We start from the raw sequence: 18171 nt of genomic DNA on the forward strand, positions 1-18171 counted from the left end.
GGGGTCACCATGTTTTTGAAATGCCCAATAGGGGGGGTCAGTGTGTTTTTGAATTTTGACACAGGCTCATCATTGCCTAAAATGCTAGTGTCAGCCACAAATTTCATCATTCAGTTGTATTTTTCGGCGCGCCCTTCAGGCGCGTAACTTTAATAATCAGTCATATTTTTCAGCACGCCCAACTTTAACATATCAAGCATACATACATCAGAGATATCTGTATGTTTAATATTTTTCAGCGTGCTCTTCAAGCTCATTACTTTTATATATCAGACATTTTTCAGCATGCCCTTCAGGTGCATGACTTTAATATACAAGGCATATATATCGGAGATATCAGGATGTTTCATATTTTTCGGCGCGCCCTTCGGGCGCCATACTTTAATATTTCAGAGATATCTTGATGTTTGCTAAGTGAAAGGTACCATTATGAAATCTGCATTTCATATGAAAGGATGACAAATTCCTGATACTTTTCTGTTCTCTCTATGAGAATTCAGTACGACAAAGCAACATGCACAAATATTTCACAATATATATTTGATACAGTGACTTATTTTAGAAATAGAAAAATGACAAGATATCTTTCCTTCTCATTGATGCAATTATTTTCCTTTGTGTCACTGGTTTTCTGTAGAAAGATGCTTTTTTATGAACAAAATAACAGTTAAAAAAGGCAGTTTTTGTCATTATTACCTGTGCTTTTATGGTTTCAATGTTACAAGAAAAGGTCCTCTCAGACACTGTACACATCAGATTTGGCTAAAAAAGCTCTCTATGGCTCCTCAGGAGATTTAATTGGATGGTTGGCAAGTCTTAACACCCATAAAAGTTTTTGATTCACTGCTTTTTCCTCTTTGATATTAATGATTGACATCCATTTCTGTACAACAGTTCAGGACATCTGGTTAAGCATAGAAAGTGTGAAATACATTCACAGCTCATTCAAAATACAGCTCATTCAAAACGTACTGTATTCAAACTTTAAGATTTACATTTTGAAATTCCTATCTTACAACTGACATGTCAACAATTTCATTAAAACATAGAATGACTATTTAAATATAAATCTATAAAATATGCTACCGTTTATGTGTGCCGCAGATGGAAAATGGAAATTTTACCGCCAATTTTGAATTGCCATTTTCCATCTGCGCCACACATAAACGGTAAGACTTGTCATATTCTATATCCTTTGTAACTTTCTAATTTACTCAGCCTATAAAGTCCGTTTAGCATTTAATTAGGATCAACACTATCCTTACACTGTTCTGTATTTGTCTGTATTCTCCCTTGTAGACATCTTCAACCTGATGAAGTCCTACTTTTAGGACGAAACGTTGTATCAAAATTACCAACAGAATAAACAGAAAATATACAAGCAGATCAGTAGACGTGTGCAATTTTATTCATCCGATATATATATATATATATATATATATATATATATATATATATATATATATATATATATATATATATATATATATATATATATATATATATATAATTTATGTCCACCTTTTGTTTTACCTATGTCGCGCGCCGGGGGGGGGGGGGTCACCCTGTTTTCGAAATTTGGAATAGGGGGTCACCCTGTTTTCAAAATTTTTGAATAGGGGGGTCAACCAGTTTTTGACGTCGGCAAAAAATAATCCACCGCCCCCCCCCAGGCTGAAGAAACTGACCAGTCCCTTAGATCCTTCAAATGAAGCATCAATCAAAACACAGTTGAAAACGTTGCATGTGTTCCCTTTATGAACACAGATTGATTTGGAATTGCTGCCTCGCCTATAGTGTTTTTAATACCAATGCTCTACTCTGTGGAGTCTTTTTATCGATCTGACTATCGATTTGGATAATAAAGATTATTTGTTATTATCACGAGCAACAATTGTATTAAGCAATGATCTAATCATTGTTTATTATGGTAGAAGAGAGATATTGTGATTTAGAGGATTTGTTCTTGATATCTTAATACTCAGCAACGTAGATGATGTCGTGTATTCATTGTGAAATTAAACAAGGTTAAAGGTTAAAGGTTAAAGATTGGCATTGGTTGACCCAACTATACAAAGAAGTGCTTAACTCTTGTTGATAATGTTGCTACAATTCATTATTGAACAGTTGTAGACTTAAATGACCTTTCATGACCCGCCTTGATTGGGGATGTTGTTTGCATACCACTGTGTCCATTGTGGCTTATAAATTATCCATAGATATAATGTTGTGTGTCACCCAAATACTTGAGTTGTGATTCAAACTTAGCAATTGCAGTGAGCAAGCTGTTAACATCCAGCAAAGTATTTGTATTATGTGTATATTGTATTTATGCATTATTTTCATGGTTTTATTTTCAAAATATTTCCTACACATACACATGGTGATCATAAAAGAAAGAACCATGATGCAATTTACTTGAATGCACAACACACGATGGCTAACATATTGTTGTTGAAGGCCTAATCTTTCTTTTCTCTGTCACATGATTAATTTTTGAAAATGGCGGGAAATCAAAAATGATGTTAAATCGTTCGAATTTATAATAATAATAATTAAGTTTTATTTGCACTATAGGCCTCCGGCCCTATGTGCTAAAGTCATTACAGAAAATACATTTCAGTCAAAGGAACAAGTGAAAAAATATAAATATTTAAGTTTGTACAGTATCCATTTGAAGTTCACTTCGTGCTTTGAAAGCAAAAAGAGAAATTTGCTGACATTGCGAATAATCTCTGTGGTATCAGTTTGTACCAAACGTGTAAATTTAGATAAACTTGGAGGATCGTGATATACGATGGGTATGTATTTCACTGTTAGCTTGTTATATAAGGGACAAACCAATAAAAAAGGAATTCGTCCTCAACAGTTCTATGGTCACATAAGCACACTCTTTGATAGGAACATGCAAAGTTAAATATTGTGATACAAACATTGAAAGTTAAATTAATGTCATCGGGCATAAGGGACTTATGCTATTGGACGAGGGGGGAGACTTTGTGTATAATGTATAATACATAGGCACTAGCGCAATACTAAAGATAAGGCATATAACTACATTTTGCCGCGAAGGGAGACATTGTATTCTCAGTGTCAGTAGAGAACACATCGATAACAATATACAAAAATGAAAAATAGTCCTCAGGCATAAGGGACTTATGTTACTGGTCGAAGGGGAGGGCATAGTGTATAACGTTTAATATAAAGGGATTAGCACAATACTGAAAAAAGGGCCTATAACTTTAAATTTTGCCACGAAGTGGGACATCATATTTTCAGCGTGAGTAGCAAACAGTTTGATAGAAACACTCAAAGTTAAATTATTGTCATCGGGCATAAGGGACCTATGTTATTGGACGAAGGGGGAGGGCATAGTATATAATGTATAATACATAGGCACTAGCGCAATACTAAAGATAAGGCCTATACCTGTACATTTTGCCGCGAAGGGAGACATGGTATTCTCAGTGTCAGTAGAGAACACATTGATAACAAGATGCAAAAAAGAAAATATTATCTGAGGGCTTAAGGGACTTATATAATAGGACGAAGGGGGAAGGGCTTTGTGTATAATGTATAATATACAGTCACTAGTGCCATACTGAAGACGGGGCCTATAAGTTAAGATTTTACCATGAATGGGGACATGATATTCACAGTTAGTAGCGAACAGGTTGACAGAAACATAAAAAGTTAAATTATTGTCCGCCGGCATAAGGGACTTATGTTATTGTTCGAAGGAGGAGGGCACAGTGTATTGTGTATAACACACAGGCATCAGCGCCATACTGAAGACGGGGCCTCTAACAATAAATTATGCCACGAAGAGGACATTATATTCTCAGTGTCAGTAGAGACCACATTGGTTGCAAGATGCAAAAATAAAATATTGTCCTCACGCTACAGGGACTCTTGTTACTGGACAAAGGGCGGGCTTAGTGTATAATGTATAATATACAGTCAGCAGTGCCTTACTGAAGACAGGGCCTATAACTTTAAATTGTGCACTAAGGGGACATGATATCCTCAGTGTCAATAGAGAACATATTGATAACAAGATGCCAAAACGGAATATTCTCTTAGGGTTAAGGGATTTATATAATGGGTTTTTGCGGGTTCTGGGATATATGTTTTCGGCAAAAAGTTGTCACCAATTTTATGTGTTCGCGATCGCATACAGTGACCTAACAGAAGGGACTTAAGAATTATGTGTTTGTGCATACAAAGATTTCCATTTATCAGAATGTTTACTTATATAAAGTCACAACAAATTGCCTACTTTCATGTATGCCTTTTATTTCAAAGTATTACTTCCAATAATCACACAGTTAACAATGTTGTCGCTTCTCGTTCTGTGGAAAATACAGATGAACACATAGTGCATTCATGTTATGCACAGTTATGCATTGGATTATTCGGACATCCGACTGATTACAGTTCTGTAATTAATGTAATAAGATTACGCTGTATATGCTATAGTCCCCCATAATGCTTTGTGGCTTCATTCCTTTTGATATTTACATTTGCTGCATTAAATATATTTACAGGTACATTGCATACACTTGTAATACACTGGTAAATTGTTTAGATTCAGTGAAACACAACTAATATGATACCATTCTCTGCATGAACAACACATAATCTCCTCCACAGATGATAATTTCCCTGGGCATATTGTTGCATGACAAACAGATAAATTTCTTGCCAGCATAAGGTCGCCGGTCGAAAGTTTAAACCATGAAGTGTATTAAATTATTCAAATTGCAAGATACAGATTTTTAAGGGAAATGTCCATAATTAATGAATATGTGGTCAGATTTCTTTGCAACGGAAAAATGGGGTCATACACAAATGACACACGTGTATTTTTGTGCAATTTACCAATGATATCACATGTTTGCAAATACGTGCAATTAAAATACAGTAAAACTTTGTTCATAGTAGTGAATTTTTGATGTCATCCCTCAGATCATTATGGATATAAATGTATCAGAATATCCAGCATAAAGGCCAAAGATGTTTCTACATATACAAATTCACTTGCATTGCCCAAAACTATAAAGTAATGGCAATTATGTACCCCTCCCAGTCCATAGTGGACTTGAGCAAACTTTGCACTCCATAGCATACTTTGCTTTGCCTTGCATACAATGGAGCAAAGTTTGCATATAGGCACTATAAATATGAGCAGAATGTACAAAGCTCTCAGACTTTGATGCAAAGATATCTGATCAAAGCTTTAGAACAGATTATATTATCTGTATAAACTGGCAATTCTTGATATCACATTTTGCTTTGTCCTTTTATGAAATTTTAGAGAAATTATTCTTTTCTTTCAAATGATGTCATATCCAGTCATGTGTGTATACAAATTTTCAGCTGATGGACAACTTGCTCATAACCCATGCACGGCACTGTGCAGACTTTTTCACGACAATAGTGTGGAACACATTTTTCTGATCACATGATTGACATTGAAGAATAGCAATACCTCACAAATAGTACAAAATCTCTTAAAAATTGTCACAATATCAATGGGAAGTAGATGGAAATCAACAGAAATACAGCGCTGTATTGGATATGCACATAACTAGTGATGTATTGATTAGGTTTTGCAACCTAATAATATTATCATGAACATGTATCTTTTTACAGATGAAAACAGCAGTTCTTCAGGATATGACTTCACCATCCAGTTCCCTAAGATTATTATTTGCCACAGAAGCATATGGTATGGGTGCTGATGCGGTGGACGTGACAAGGATCATACATGCAGGTCCACTGAGAACACTTGAGAGTATGTATCTTAGTCTATATTATGCAAATGCAACAAATATCAGTGCAAGAGTTCTTAACTTCCTATCTAATCTAATAGTGAATTTTAAGTCCACTCAAAAACAACCAGAAGTTGTGATGTCCCTATAAAAACTGCAGAAATATGAGTGTCATAAGTATTAATTGTGGTTGAGATCAAGGAACACTACGGCCCAAAAGTATGCCTCAGTGTATGGTATTCCGCGAAGCATAATTTCTATGGAACAGCGCTTTCAGCCGGTCGCCATTGACAACGGCGAACATTGTATCAATTTATTTTCAATAGATTATCGATAGAAAATCTGTTTGGGTGCCGCTCGTGCCGGGTGCTCGTGTGTTGAGGTCACGTCATAAACATTTCCACAATTACCTGTATATTGACTTATACACTTTAACATCAAGGTATCCGTTGGTTTCCTGTACTGAAAGTATATCGACGACACTTTTTTCAGTTTTGGTGATAGTTTTACGTACGTTTCAGCACATTTTGGCGCACTTCGGCGTAGTTTGGCGCCATTGTGAACGGGGAACTACATGCGAGTGAGTGAGACAACAATGTAACAATTTCGGACAAAAGAATATCGATCGATAACGTTCACTGCACGATTACAGTGGAGACTCTACGCCCGTTCGCCTCTGTTCTGTGTTATTTTTGCAGTTTACTGGAATTTTCATAGTTGATATTCGCCAAAATTTGGTATAAATTACAACAACCTGACAGGTATTTGGTCTGTACAATTTAAGAGATGCTAACCGATTAAAATGCGTCAATATAAGACCCTGATTCTGCATATGCAAACGCCGTAAGATCGCCATTTTATTGAGGGCAAGAACAAAAATTCAGCGATCGGAAAAATAAAATGCAACTAAAACAAGTTTCGTCGAGAAATTCAAAAAACTAAAACCACAGGAATTTTGTATATCAATCAAAGAAACACCGTGCCACTTTTCACTATCATTGGTTCAGAATTGAGAAATTTGAACGAGCGAGAATTGTACGGTCTGTTCAGTATATTAAACGCCATTGTTTTCTATGGGAAATCGAGCTGATAGACACATCGTAAAATGAAAAATACATCTGAAAAAACCGTTGGTTTAACTTTCTCATTTCGCTGTTATTTTTTATAATATTTGTATGACAGATATCATGAAGGGTAACTAAAACTCTATGGTTTTATTTTTTTGAGTTTCCCTCTTATTTTTAAGAAATGACGAGTTAAAGATCGTTTTGCTGTTGACTGTGTTTTTACGTAATTTTGCATATGGCTGTTATTGCTTACGTATTTTTGAAATTCCCATGTGAAATTCTTCCCAAAATATTATAATTGTAAGGGCAGCATATACGGGAAATAGGACCTGTTACTCGTTCATTAATATTTAGCTGTGCAGCAAGGAAATACGGCGAAATTTTCAACACGACGAGGGAGGTGAAATTTACTCTGTGAACGCGCACTCCACGTATGTGTGGCGAAAATTTGGGACGCTATTACCGTACAAAATGGGGCGCCTTTGGGCCGTAGTGGAAATAAAAAAAATTATTGAAAAAGACAGCAGAGAAAAATCTAAGATTGACTTGTGGTTGAGGCCTAACCTAATCATGTGTACATGAGAGTAAATTAAAAAGTTCGCATAGGAAATTTCCTATGTTTAATATTTTCATTTATTTTTAATTCTTAACAGCTTATGTTCAAGAAATTGGTTGGGCTGGAAGAGACGGTATGCCTGCTGAAGCCATTTTGTATTACAATGCATCTGACATTGCATCCAATGTAGCGGGAATGACCTGCCAAATCAGAGATTTTTGTCTGACCAATACTTGCCGACGGGAAAATTTAATCCAGAATTTTGGTCAGCATTTGCATTCTAAATTTACATACAGTCATGAATGTTGTGACAACTGTGAAAAAAGTTGTCAGTGTGCAACATGTTTACCTAAATTTTTATCCCACACGAGTGTACTTCAGGTCCTGTCTTAAGTGGCCGTCAACCATCTGTTGTTACAGAAACTGATATTCTGTCATGTCAAGTGTAACTGGAGGTAAATATTATTACCAAAAAGTTTCAGAAGTACATTATTTACTCATGCAGTACTTTAGAGCAGAAAACATGTGTAAGCCTCATGTACCTTTTCCATCACTTGTTACAGGTTTGACAGAAACTCTAGCAGGTAGAATTTCTAAGCAGTGTGTACAATATCTTACCGAAAATAAACTTATAAGTGATTTTCCATTTTTAGACAAAAAGTATGTTGATAATATTATCTCCATAATTTCACAAGTACAGAGTACCCCACAAAATGATCAATAATCTGTCTTGGTTTGTACAAACAGATGTCAAAAAGTCTAGAACTGTATTGAGCGCAGTACAAATCACATTTAATTTGGCTGAATAAAATAAAATGTTTCTTTCAATATTATCGTACCGGTAAATGTCACTGAACTCCCAACAGATGATTCATGCTGGAAGAGGATGCTAGATCCACTTCCAGCAGTTGATGTACAAAAACCAAAAACAGTTCTTCAGATAGGCAACTCGTTTAATGCTTACAATGATGGCAATTTCATTAGCTATTTGAGTGAATCTGTGACAAAAGCTGATATTGATTTCATTTCAACACTGACATCTGATCAGAGAGATTGTGAGGATTGGTTTTTGTATAGACAAGGGCGAATTATATTACAGCTAGCATTGCACATGACATTCTTCACATGAAAGAAACCCAAGATTTGAATAATTACTTAGTCCAAAAAATCATGTCTGGAAGTCACAGGGCTATACCATCAACCCACATTGATTTTGGTACTAAACATGAGCCTGTTGCTAAGCATTTGTACTATGAACAATACAAAACGTTGCACAAAAAAGTAAACTTTGAAGATGTTGGTTTAATCATAAGTTCTGACAAGCCATATCTCAGTTCAAGTCCTGATGGGAGAGTGTCATGTGCATGCTGTGGGACAGGTCTGTGTGAAATCAAATGCTCCAGTAAACATCGAAATATATTTACATGTGATATACCAAACATTGATCCTAAATACCATGTATTTTTGGATGTAGATGGTAAAGTATGTTTGAGGAAGTCATCAAAGTGGTATACCCAGATACAATTGCAGCTTGCTACATGTAAACTACAATGGTGTGACTTTGTACTGTTTACGAGAAAATCTATTTCAATAGAGAGAATTCATTTTGATGAAACTTTCTGGAAAACCACTGAAGTAAAACTTACCACCTTTAATAAGAATTTCATTGTACCTAATGTTCTCAGTTATACATAAGATTGTAGTTGTGAAAGCAGTGTAAATGCAGTCACTTCTTCATCAGGAAATCTTGAAATTGAAATTGGTGGGAGGGGCAAAATAACCATGGTGCAACAGGAGCAAAGGTAGGGGAGGAGAATGATCGGGGGGGGGGGGGAGCTGATGGGCTTGCTTCTATCTAAGGCTTGAGGGAAAAAAACAGTAAAAAGTCCAGCAGTTGGCAGAGTTTGTTTCTTGTTTTAAAATTTTATTCTAAACCAAAGCCATGTTTTGTAATCTAGTATACTGCATACGGTTTCTAGTTCAGTGAAAAGATGATATCATAAAGGTATTGGTTCTGGTCATTACAATATGTAAGGGTAATTAGATGTGACCAAACCCAGAGCATACTTGTACTGTTCTAAAGTTCTGATTGGAAAATTTCTGAAGCAAACCAGTTTGCTAACATAAGCCAGCTGACTAAATGTTGATCTATCATGAGATAGACTCAATAGCCTTTAATTATTTTGACATTGTATAAGAAAAATACAAAAAGAAAGTGTACAGTCATATTTTATTGGTTGAATGAATTTTCCATGTATAAGGATGTACATTATTGAAACTTGAATTGTTTGTCTATTGTCTTAATCTTTTCTTTTGCTCTGTACAAAGGTTCACTCTCATCATGAAAAACATTGTGGTGTGAAAGGATTATAATGCAACTAGATTTGTTCACTTTTATTGTAGGAGTACAATGACTCCCTTTCTGCTTCACTTGTGACATCAGAGAGGGAATGGCTGTAAAGAGGTATCAAACATAAAATATGTTGTAAGAGAAATTTTGTACTGTAGTTAGTGAATTAGTAGGTTAGTTCAGTGGAATACTTGCATGGGTTAGTTGGTTAGTAAGTAAATCAGTATTAGTAAGTAAACACAAAAATGATTTCTTTCCCTTACAACACATTTTGTATTGACCTTTGTACAGTCATAACCTCTTTGATTTCACAAGAGAAGCAAAAAGTGAGCCACATTATTCCTACAATAAAAGTGAACAAATTTAAATGAATTTAATAATGAATGGCAATTTGTGGAACGTTTGTAAATAGTTTTGGGAATTCTAGTGATATTTCTCATGTCCCCTGATATGATTGCAATGAGGTATCATGTAGAACCAAAGTAAAATGACTTGTGAACCCCGGTAACATTAATCTACAAATTACTCTTAGCATAGTCATCTGTACACCAACTATCTGTATGCATACAACAATTTCAGAAGCCCCTACAGAATGGAAAAGTGTCATTTCAAGTCTCAAAATCACACCCCCCAACCCTGTATAAAATGTAGTTCAACGGTAGAAGGGTTGGAATCATACTCTAAAGTGATGTGGCATCCGCATTGTCATCCCCCCTTTAATCACTTCCACAGATGAATTACCATAACAAAAGCACATGAAGGTTAGGCTAGGTCAAGTCATACTCTTACACTATTATAATTATTGGAAGCAAATACATCCATTCTATACAGGAAAGTACAAGTTTCATTCCTCACAAATTAACATCAATGTAAATCACCACCTGTGGCAATGGTTAAAGTAGAAACGATAGTGTGAGCACCTGCATTGACTGTTTGAAGAGTGGATTAAAGTCCATTGCCCCTCCAAGATTATTATTCTATTGATATACCAACCCTATTTGCGCAAAAGAGGGGGATGAAAACTACATATCCCACCAGCAACTTGGACCATTTGATTTGTTATACTTTTCATAGACAAGGGTAATATTTGTGAAAGCATATGGAAATTTTTCATTCGCCCAATGGCCCTCTCAACATGGATCCTCAATCTAGCAATTTTCCTAGGTGCAATAATCTCCTTAACATGCATTTCCTTGTTCGTGTATGTTTATGGCAAAACTACAGGAAATAGTGATGCTAATAATTGTTCAGTTTTCTATGCAAAATGTACCAATTCAGCATCTATTGTCTGTTCAATTACCACGTTCTGTTGCAAAATTTACGGTATGCTCTTGGATCCAGGCATGAAAATGATGTACATTTAGATGATGTACGTTGTATTGAAGAGCTAATTCTTGGAAATGAAGGATGAAATCTTCCTGGGGTATGACGGAAAGGTCTCACATGTCTAAGATCATCAACCATTGCTATTTCATCTGCATGTGTTGATATTTCATTGTGCTTTTTTGCTCTGACAATAACTTCACTAATATTATCAAAATTATTTGAGATGGTCTGCACCCCAGCGAGAGCGCTAGTGACATTCTTTATGTTAGTTTCAGTTTTGTTTGAGCACATGTGTTTCATATTTTTTTTCACCAGCTTAACAATATACTCCATTTGCGTATCAGCAGGAATGAAACTATTCTATGTGACCTTTTGTGTTCACAAACAATCCATAAAACTCTCTGTGGGCCTGTTGTTCAGTCATCGTGCATAGCTGATGAACGAGGAAACGAAGTATTTCCAATGCATATTTTGATAGATTATTATTGGCCTTAAAAGTGATCATAGCCATTTTCAAAATACAGATAGCTCTATCCCTATCAGGGATTTTGCACAGATCATTTATGCTCTTAAACAATAGTCCTAGCGCAGCCAACGGTAGAAAGGGGGCAGGGAACCAATGCAGCACCTTTATGGAAGACTGAAGAGGGCGATATTTACGCAATTCTGGCCTGGTGTGAATGGAAACGTAATCGAAAATTTAAGTATTCTCTTACATGTAATATCAGCGGTATGCAGCATCGAATTCATTGTGGGACTTACCGCAATAAAATCGACGAAAGCCCACGAATGTTCACTAGCAAGAGCTCCTGTTGGATGTTGATAGCGCTGCACTGTGACACAACCCCGGAAGTGATTCACTTCGGCATCTCTTTTTCCGATGACGACCAAAGATGACGTTTCAAATCACATCAACGTCATAAGGCTCTGTGTTCTGATTGGTTAGCAGTGGTAAAGAGCCAAAATTGAACAGAACGGTCAGTCCTCGGACAAACCAGCGAAACAGTGTAACGTACGATTTATCGCCGAAATAATATCTAAACGATTTTATATTTTCTCTTGAAGCAAGGTTATCGTTGTGTCGGCCATGGCTAGTACGGATGAGGGTGTTTTGGAGTACAATGCTCCCCAGTTCATAGATTTTTCGGAGCCTGTTGCCGACGACGCCACGGCTGATAAATATTTCGGTAAGTTTCGTTTACAGATGAGCTATTCATTCTCTCCTCTCTTGCACGAGCACATCGTGTCGACAAATGTTCGAATGGCTTGTGAAAATGTAGAATTTTCTACACAACATAATCTACCACACATGTATTTTCAGGTGGTGAATAATCGTTTGATTATAATCCAAGTAGATATGTTATTGTCTCGTGTATTCGCAACACATGAATACGGAATGTCATTGGTCCGTTTCTCCCCAACGAGGCCGAGGGGCAGTGTCCAAAAATTGGCTAAATTACTCAACAGTGTGACACATACATACATGTTATTATTTAACAATAATGGCATAAAGATAGCAACATAATTCAGAGTTCGCGGTTACGCAAAAAAGTGCGTATTATACGCACTGGAATTTATTCGTACGCATTTTTCTGGAGGCAATGCGTTTGACTGTACGCTAGCTGCAATAATTGTAGCCCTTGGTTGGTGGGGATTGGGCTTCTGTCGTGCGGCTCGCGCCTTGCCCCAACCAGGGCTACAATTTCTTCCTATACCTGCTAGTGTAAAAGCTGCAGTGCGGATCTACACTGCATGGTCAAGGCACACACGGGGCCGCATTATTAGAGAATCTCGCCTTACCGTGTGCAAATTTCACTATAATCCTGCTCCCGGATAATGTTAGAGCCCTTGTAACTCCTATCGATGGTCAACTTTACTCCTTGCAGCTGAAAAATGACAGTTTAATGACTCTGGCGCGAAGTCAATTCGAACTGGACCGCCGTCGTTGAACTCTGTACCCAGCCGACTTGTACCATTACATTTTAGGGGTGGCCGACAGGTGTGAGGGAGCTGAATGAGCATGCTTACGGGTAGCCCTTCACTGCCTCCGGAGCCAAAGCCGGACACTCTTGCCATACTCGTAGGACTAGTTTATGGGATTGAAAGGGTGGGTAATTTTCATGACAATATATAACTCTTGGTGAATAAAGAGAGATACTTTTGCCGAAGTTCAACTACGCATTTTAATTAGTTCAATAAATCCTGTGCTCTATCTTCCGAACTTTCTCAAATATGTTACGTACTAGTTCAATAAATCCTACACGGGAACGGGTCATTTGAAGCAGTTATAGAACTTTGTGTCCATGTACATTGTTCAGAGGCGTGTGCCTAAGTTAAACTCCATATAACTAGTTCAACTTTCACAACTAAGTTCAACCATCCACCTCCATGGTACAACTACATTTACAAGATGCCGCTGTTGTTCAATGTGGAAAGAGTGGTTCCAAGCAAAATCTGTTAGACTAAAAAGGTCACAATGTGTGAAGTGGGGTGCCAAAACGGCATTCTTGTCCATGACGGCGTGACTTTGAACATTTTTTTTTTTAAATCGGATATTTTCCATCTAGTATCAAAGTTTGACATATCGACGATTTCGGGATTACTGTGAAATCGCCGATCGACACTGGACTCAGCACTCTGCGTCTGTGAAATCGCCTATACTTACAGAATATTTATCGGCAATTTCCGGACTCTAGACGATACTACAATGACTAGCCTTGTGCCACGGCACGCCGGGTCTGTGAAATCGCCGATATTTATTTATAGTTACTTATAGTGCAGCTTTGCCAAATACTTTGCTATTTGTATACAACACGTAGGTATTTTACTGTTTTTGTAGGGTCGTAGCATTTCTTAACTCATTACACAAACGCGGATTACATTCCTGGTTAATTTTCTCACAGGACATTTATGTAGTCTCGCTTCGAACCATAGTGAACTTTACAGTGTGCATGATGAACTCAGTATGGAAATAGCCTAATATAGGAACGACTTCCTCCAATCTGATTAAATCAGAAGTAGAGTACGGCGACGTCTTCTTATGCGTACGCGGTATTCTCTCGCTGTCGCGTAGTGAGAGGCGACAGCGACTCGGAGAGAATACCGCGTACGCATAAGAAGACGTCGCCGTACTCTACACCTGATTTTAATCAGATGGACTTCCTCCATCCGTTTGCTCATGACTACTTCAATAATGCAGTGTTTATCAATTTAAAATTTCGGCATTTTCTTGTCTGTCAACATACATCTTAATGATGAAGTAGGCCGGGTTGTATGAGGATTTCTTTACATCATTTTCACATCTGTGCTTTTTCATGGATACATCTTTCTTTTTGTAACAAATTCCTTGTAATCAGCATGTTTTACATACATGCTTTGATATTGACCTCAGCAGTTTTTGAATAAATCTGATAAAATTTGAAGCACCGAAGTAGTAGTAGTCACAGTAGTAGTAGTATCTATTTAAAGCTTCCCATTTTTACACAAAGTTGAGAATGTTCCAGACTAATTAAACTCATGTCATGATGAGTGTGGGGGAAAATGACATACATAACATGATCCGAAGTGGACCAAAATGGACTCCTGAGATACACCGCACCAATCGACAAAACATGAGCGTGTACACCTAAATAGCTAACATTGACTTCTTCCTGTAAGGTCTGATTGAAACCACTTCAGTGACAAATCAGAAAACATGTACACAGAAAGTTCGCTTAGCAAAATGTTATGATCAACGATGAAAAAAATCTTTAAGTATATCTAAAAACAATTATCTTCATCTATATTCTGTAAAAGTATAGACCCTGGTCAGTTAACTTGACTAAAGCAATGTGACAAGAGTGATGTTGTCTGATGATTGTGAGTTGTAACAAAAAAGATTAAATGCATAAAACTAAAAAAACTAATATAAACATGTTTTTCTAGTATTTTAGATAGAACTGGTAGAAGGGAGATAGGCCTATAGTTGTTAACATCACTTTTAGAGCCTCCCTTATGAATCGGAACTATTTCATCACATTTGAAACAGTCGGAAAATGTACCACTATAAGCTTCAAGATTAAAAAGAGTTGCGAATATTTGTCAGACATTTCACCACTTTACAGCTCTGGCCAAGCGCTAGTCTGGCTCGAACTTCGCTACTAGATGATACTAGAGTTTGTTAATTAGGCGGGTAAATATCCGATATATATCGAAGATTTTATAGCCTTAGAGATCCATATCGTATAGTATATTAGCCGTAAATATCGATTGGATATTTTATAATTATATCGCGGTGTCCTCTTGTTGTCAGAGCATCTGTATAAAATGGCAAAGACGAGACGACAGACTTTGCATGGCGTGAATATCTCTTTCACTTCTCAGGAAATAAAGATGGCAAGTTCTTCAATGGTCACTGGTCTCTCTTTGCTTTCAGCGATAGTGGTATTCTAGCAGTAATTGAAAAGGAGCAAACAGTCCTATGACCTTTTTCAATCCTCCGAAAAGATAGCGTTAAAATAACAACAACTATACTGCCACTAGCGCGCTACTGTACTGTCACCGTTTTCATTAGTCCCTCGCACCTATCGGCCACCCCTAAAATGTAATGGTACAAGTCGGCTGGGTACAGAGTTCAACGACGGCGGTCCAGTTCGAATTGACTTCGCGCCAGAGTCATTAAACTGTCATTTTTCAGCTGCAAGGAGTAAAGTTGACCATCGATAGGAGTTACAAGGGCTCTAACATTATCCGGGAGCAGGATTATAGTGAAATTTGCACACGGTAAGGCGAGATTCTCTAATAATGCGGCCCCGTGTGTGCCTTGACCATGCAGTGTAGATCCGCACTGCAGCTTTTACACTAGCAGGTATAGGAAGAAATTGTAGCCCTGGTTGGGGCAAGGCGCGAGCCGCACGACAGAAGCCCAATCCCCACCAACCAAGGGCTACAATTATTGCAGCTAACTGTACGCAAAATATTGGAGTCCGTCGTGGGCGCTATTTGGTCAACGACGTGTTGTCTTGTCCATTGACTCACCCACCATATTGCAACAGTTATTCTCATGGCTTGAAATTGTAACACGTTGAGCTTAAATTATTTCCCCACAACTTTGCTTTGTTATATTCGAGATTGCAACCCACCGACAACACGTGGTGTCGCCTGACATTGCAACATTTTGAGCGAATCAGTTTACAAAGGCGATGCCCTAACGCACGCAGCTGCCAATCATCATATTGATGGTTATGCAAATACGAGGCGTGAATACATTACTCATTTGATCGAACGCACGTTTTCCTAGGGAATGTACCCTAGGGAATGTACCGATCTACAAACTTGCCTCGATAAAGTTCTCAACGCCACCAAATATCCAGATCACGATTTGGATATCCGTGATTACGGCACAGAGTCTTTGACGACACTCATCGCCCATTTTGGTGCTGATCGCGTTGAAGCTGGCCGGTCGACGGAAGCCCCTCGACTGCGGAGTGACGTCAGTAGGTGTAACGCATACGAGCAAGGTGAATGAGAAATCCGACGATACAGAAGACCGAATGATACAGAAGTTTTTTGGAAAAAGCAGAACTAAAACTTATATCATTTACTGTGAATTGCTTTGAAGCATTGGCATTAGACGAACTAGACATATTTTCTAAATCGAGGTGTTGCCAACACTGTCAGGTGCAATTAAAAGCTAAGCGGTATATACGCGGTATACATGAGTCGATCATAAAAAATCAACTCAGCAAAAGTTGAAACATTGTTTAGCAGGAGGTCAGACGTAGTCTAAACAAAACCACCACATATGTTTAAAGCACTGTCCAAGTCTTATCACTTGCTTTCAGGTGTAGTTGTTTTGACTACATCTGACCTGCTGCGAGACAATGTTTCAACTTTGGCAGAGTTGATTTCTCTGTGGTCGACTGGAATTACTGCTCAGCTGATAATTACACCTGACAGTGTTGGCAACACCTCGATTTAGACTATGTGTCTAGTTCGTCTAACGCCAATGCTCCAAAGCAATTCACAGTATGTATATTGAAACTTTGAATATGGCGCTGTGACGCAAAAATGACTTATCCCTGTCGCGATAAGTTTACACACACCAAACTTCCAATGTATTTAGGTATACCGCTGGTGATGTTGTTACATTCCCACGTAATCACCCAAGTAATCAGGTAGAATTACACATCTGTTTACGCTTCTGGAATTCCACCGGGAGCTGAGCCTGGCCATAAAAGTGGCGGCTGTACAGATGGGACGGAATATTCCACTTTATTGAATGAGGACACAAAAATAAAAATTTATTAAATCAATGACTCTTGTTCATTTTCTTACTGTCTGTATCATTTTACCAAGTGTCACTGCTTTATTTTTTGTTTCTCTCGCTTTTCGTCTTTTATCACCAGTAGGCCTATAACCTTAAAAAATATACATGTGAACTTACTACCGATCATTCCTCCCAACCCTAATAAAATGGTATCAACCACTACGTTGTCTGTCCCGCGCACAAACTATTTCCACCGAACATGTCGTCGAAGCGAAGGGTCCGCCCGACAGTGCGGTCTGAAATAATTCAGCTTTGGCTGAATGGACACCGTTGCTCAGGACAAAAATATATCGGCATCAACAGTGGTGGCAACTATTTTGACGCGATTCAAGAAAACCGGTCTTACTGTAACGGCTAGAGCAAGTGGACGCCCACACAGTACACTGTACACTCTGTGTGATTTTCGGACGACCTCAGTTTTCGGACATGCTGTTCGTTGTACTCACTTCGCTCCGTATTGATAGCGTTTTACAAGGCATGCTACCGCATATTAAGTCAGGTGACGCTACTGTCCCGTTTTGGATAGTTTTTTTTAGGTAGAAGCTATTTCGGGCGCTACAAACTTGGCGAAGTTAGCCACACCGTACGATACAAGATGTCGAACGCAACACACAGAAACAGCCCGTGTCCGATATCTAAGCGCTATACACGTCGAAATACAGTTGCGTCGTCCATGGATTAAACGTAACTAATTATCACGAAATGTTTCCACATAGTTTTCTAAACACAACGAAATTGAAAATCGGGGTTCGAAGTTTCAAAAATCAGTATTTAGCCCCTATAATCATATT

General features: G+C 37.8%; 1 protein-coding gene across 1 annotated transcript in view; it reads left to right on the forward strand.

The window, feature by feature from the left end:
- Positions 1–11999: 11999 nt before the first annotated feature.
- Positions 12000–18171, forward strand: part of LOC139124772 (targeting protein for Xklp2 homolog) — an 88808-nt gene continuing 82636 nt past the window's right edge. The window contains exon 1 of the mRNA XM_070690881.1: positions 12000–12260. Coding sequence (XP_070546982.1) covers positions 12161–12260 — 100 coding nt within the window. The 5' untranslated portion in view covers positions 12000–12160. The remainder of the gene's footprint in view (positions 12261–18171) is intronic.

Source organism: Ptychodera flava (assembly GCF_041260155.1).
Source record: "Ptychodera flava strain L36383 chromosome 23 unlocalized genomic scaffold, AS_Pfla_20210202 Scaffold_24__1_contigs__length_23054250_pilon, whole genome shotgun sequence".
Classification (NCBI taxonomy): domain Eukaryota; kingdom Metazoa; phylum Hemichordata; class Enteropneusta; family Ptychoderidae; genus Ptychodera; species Ptychodera flava.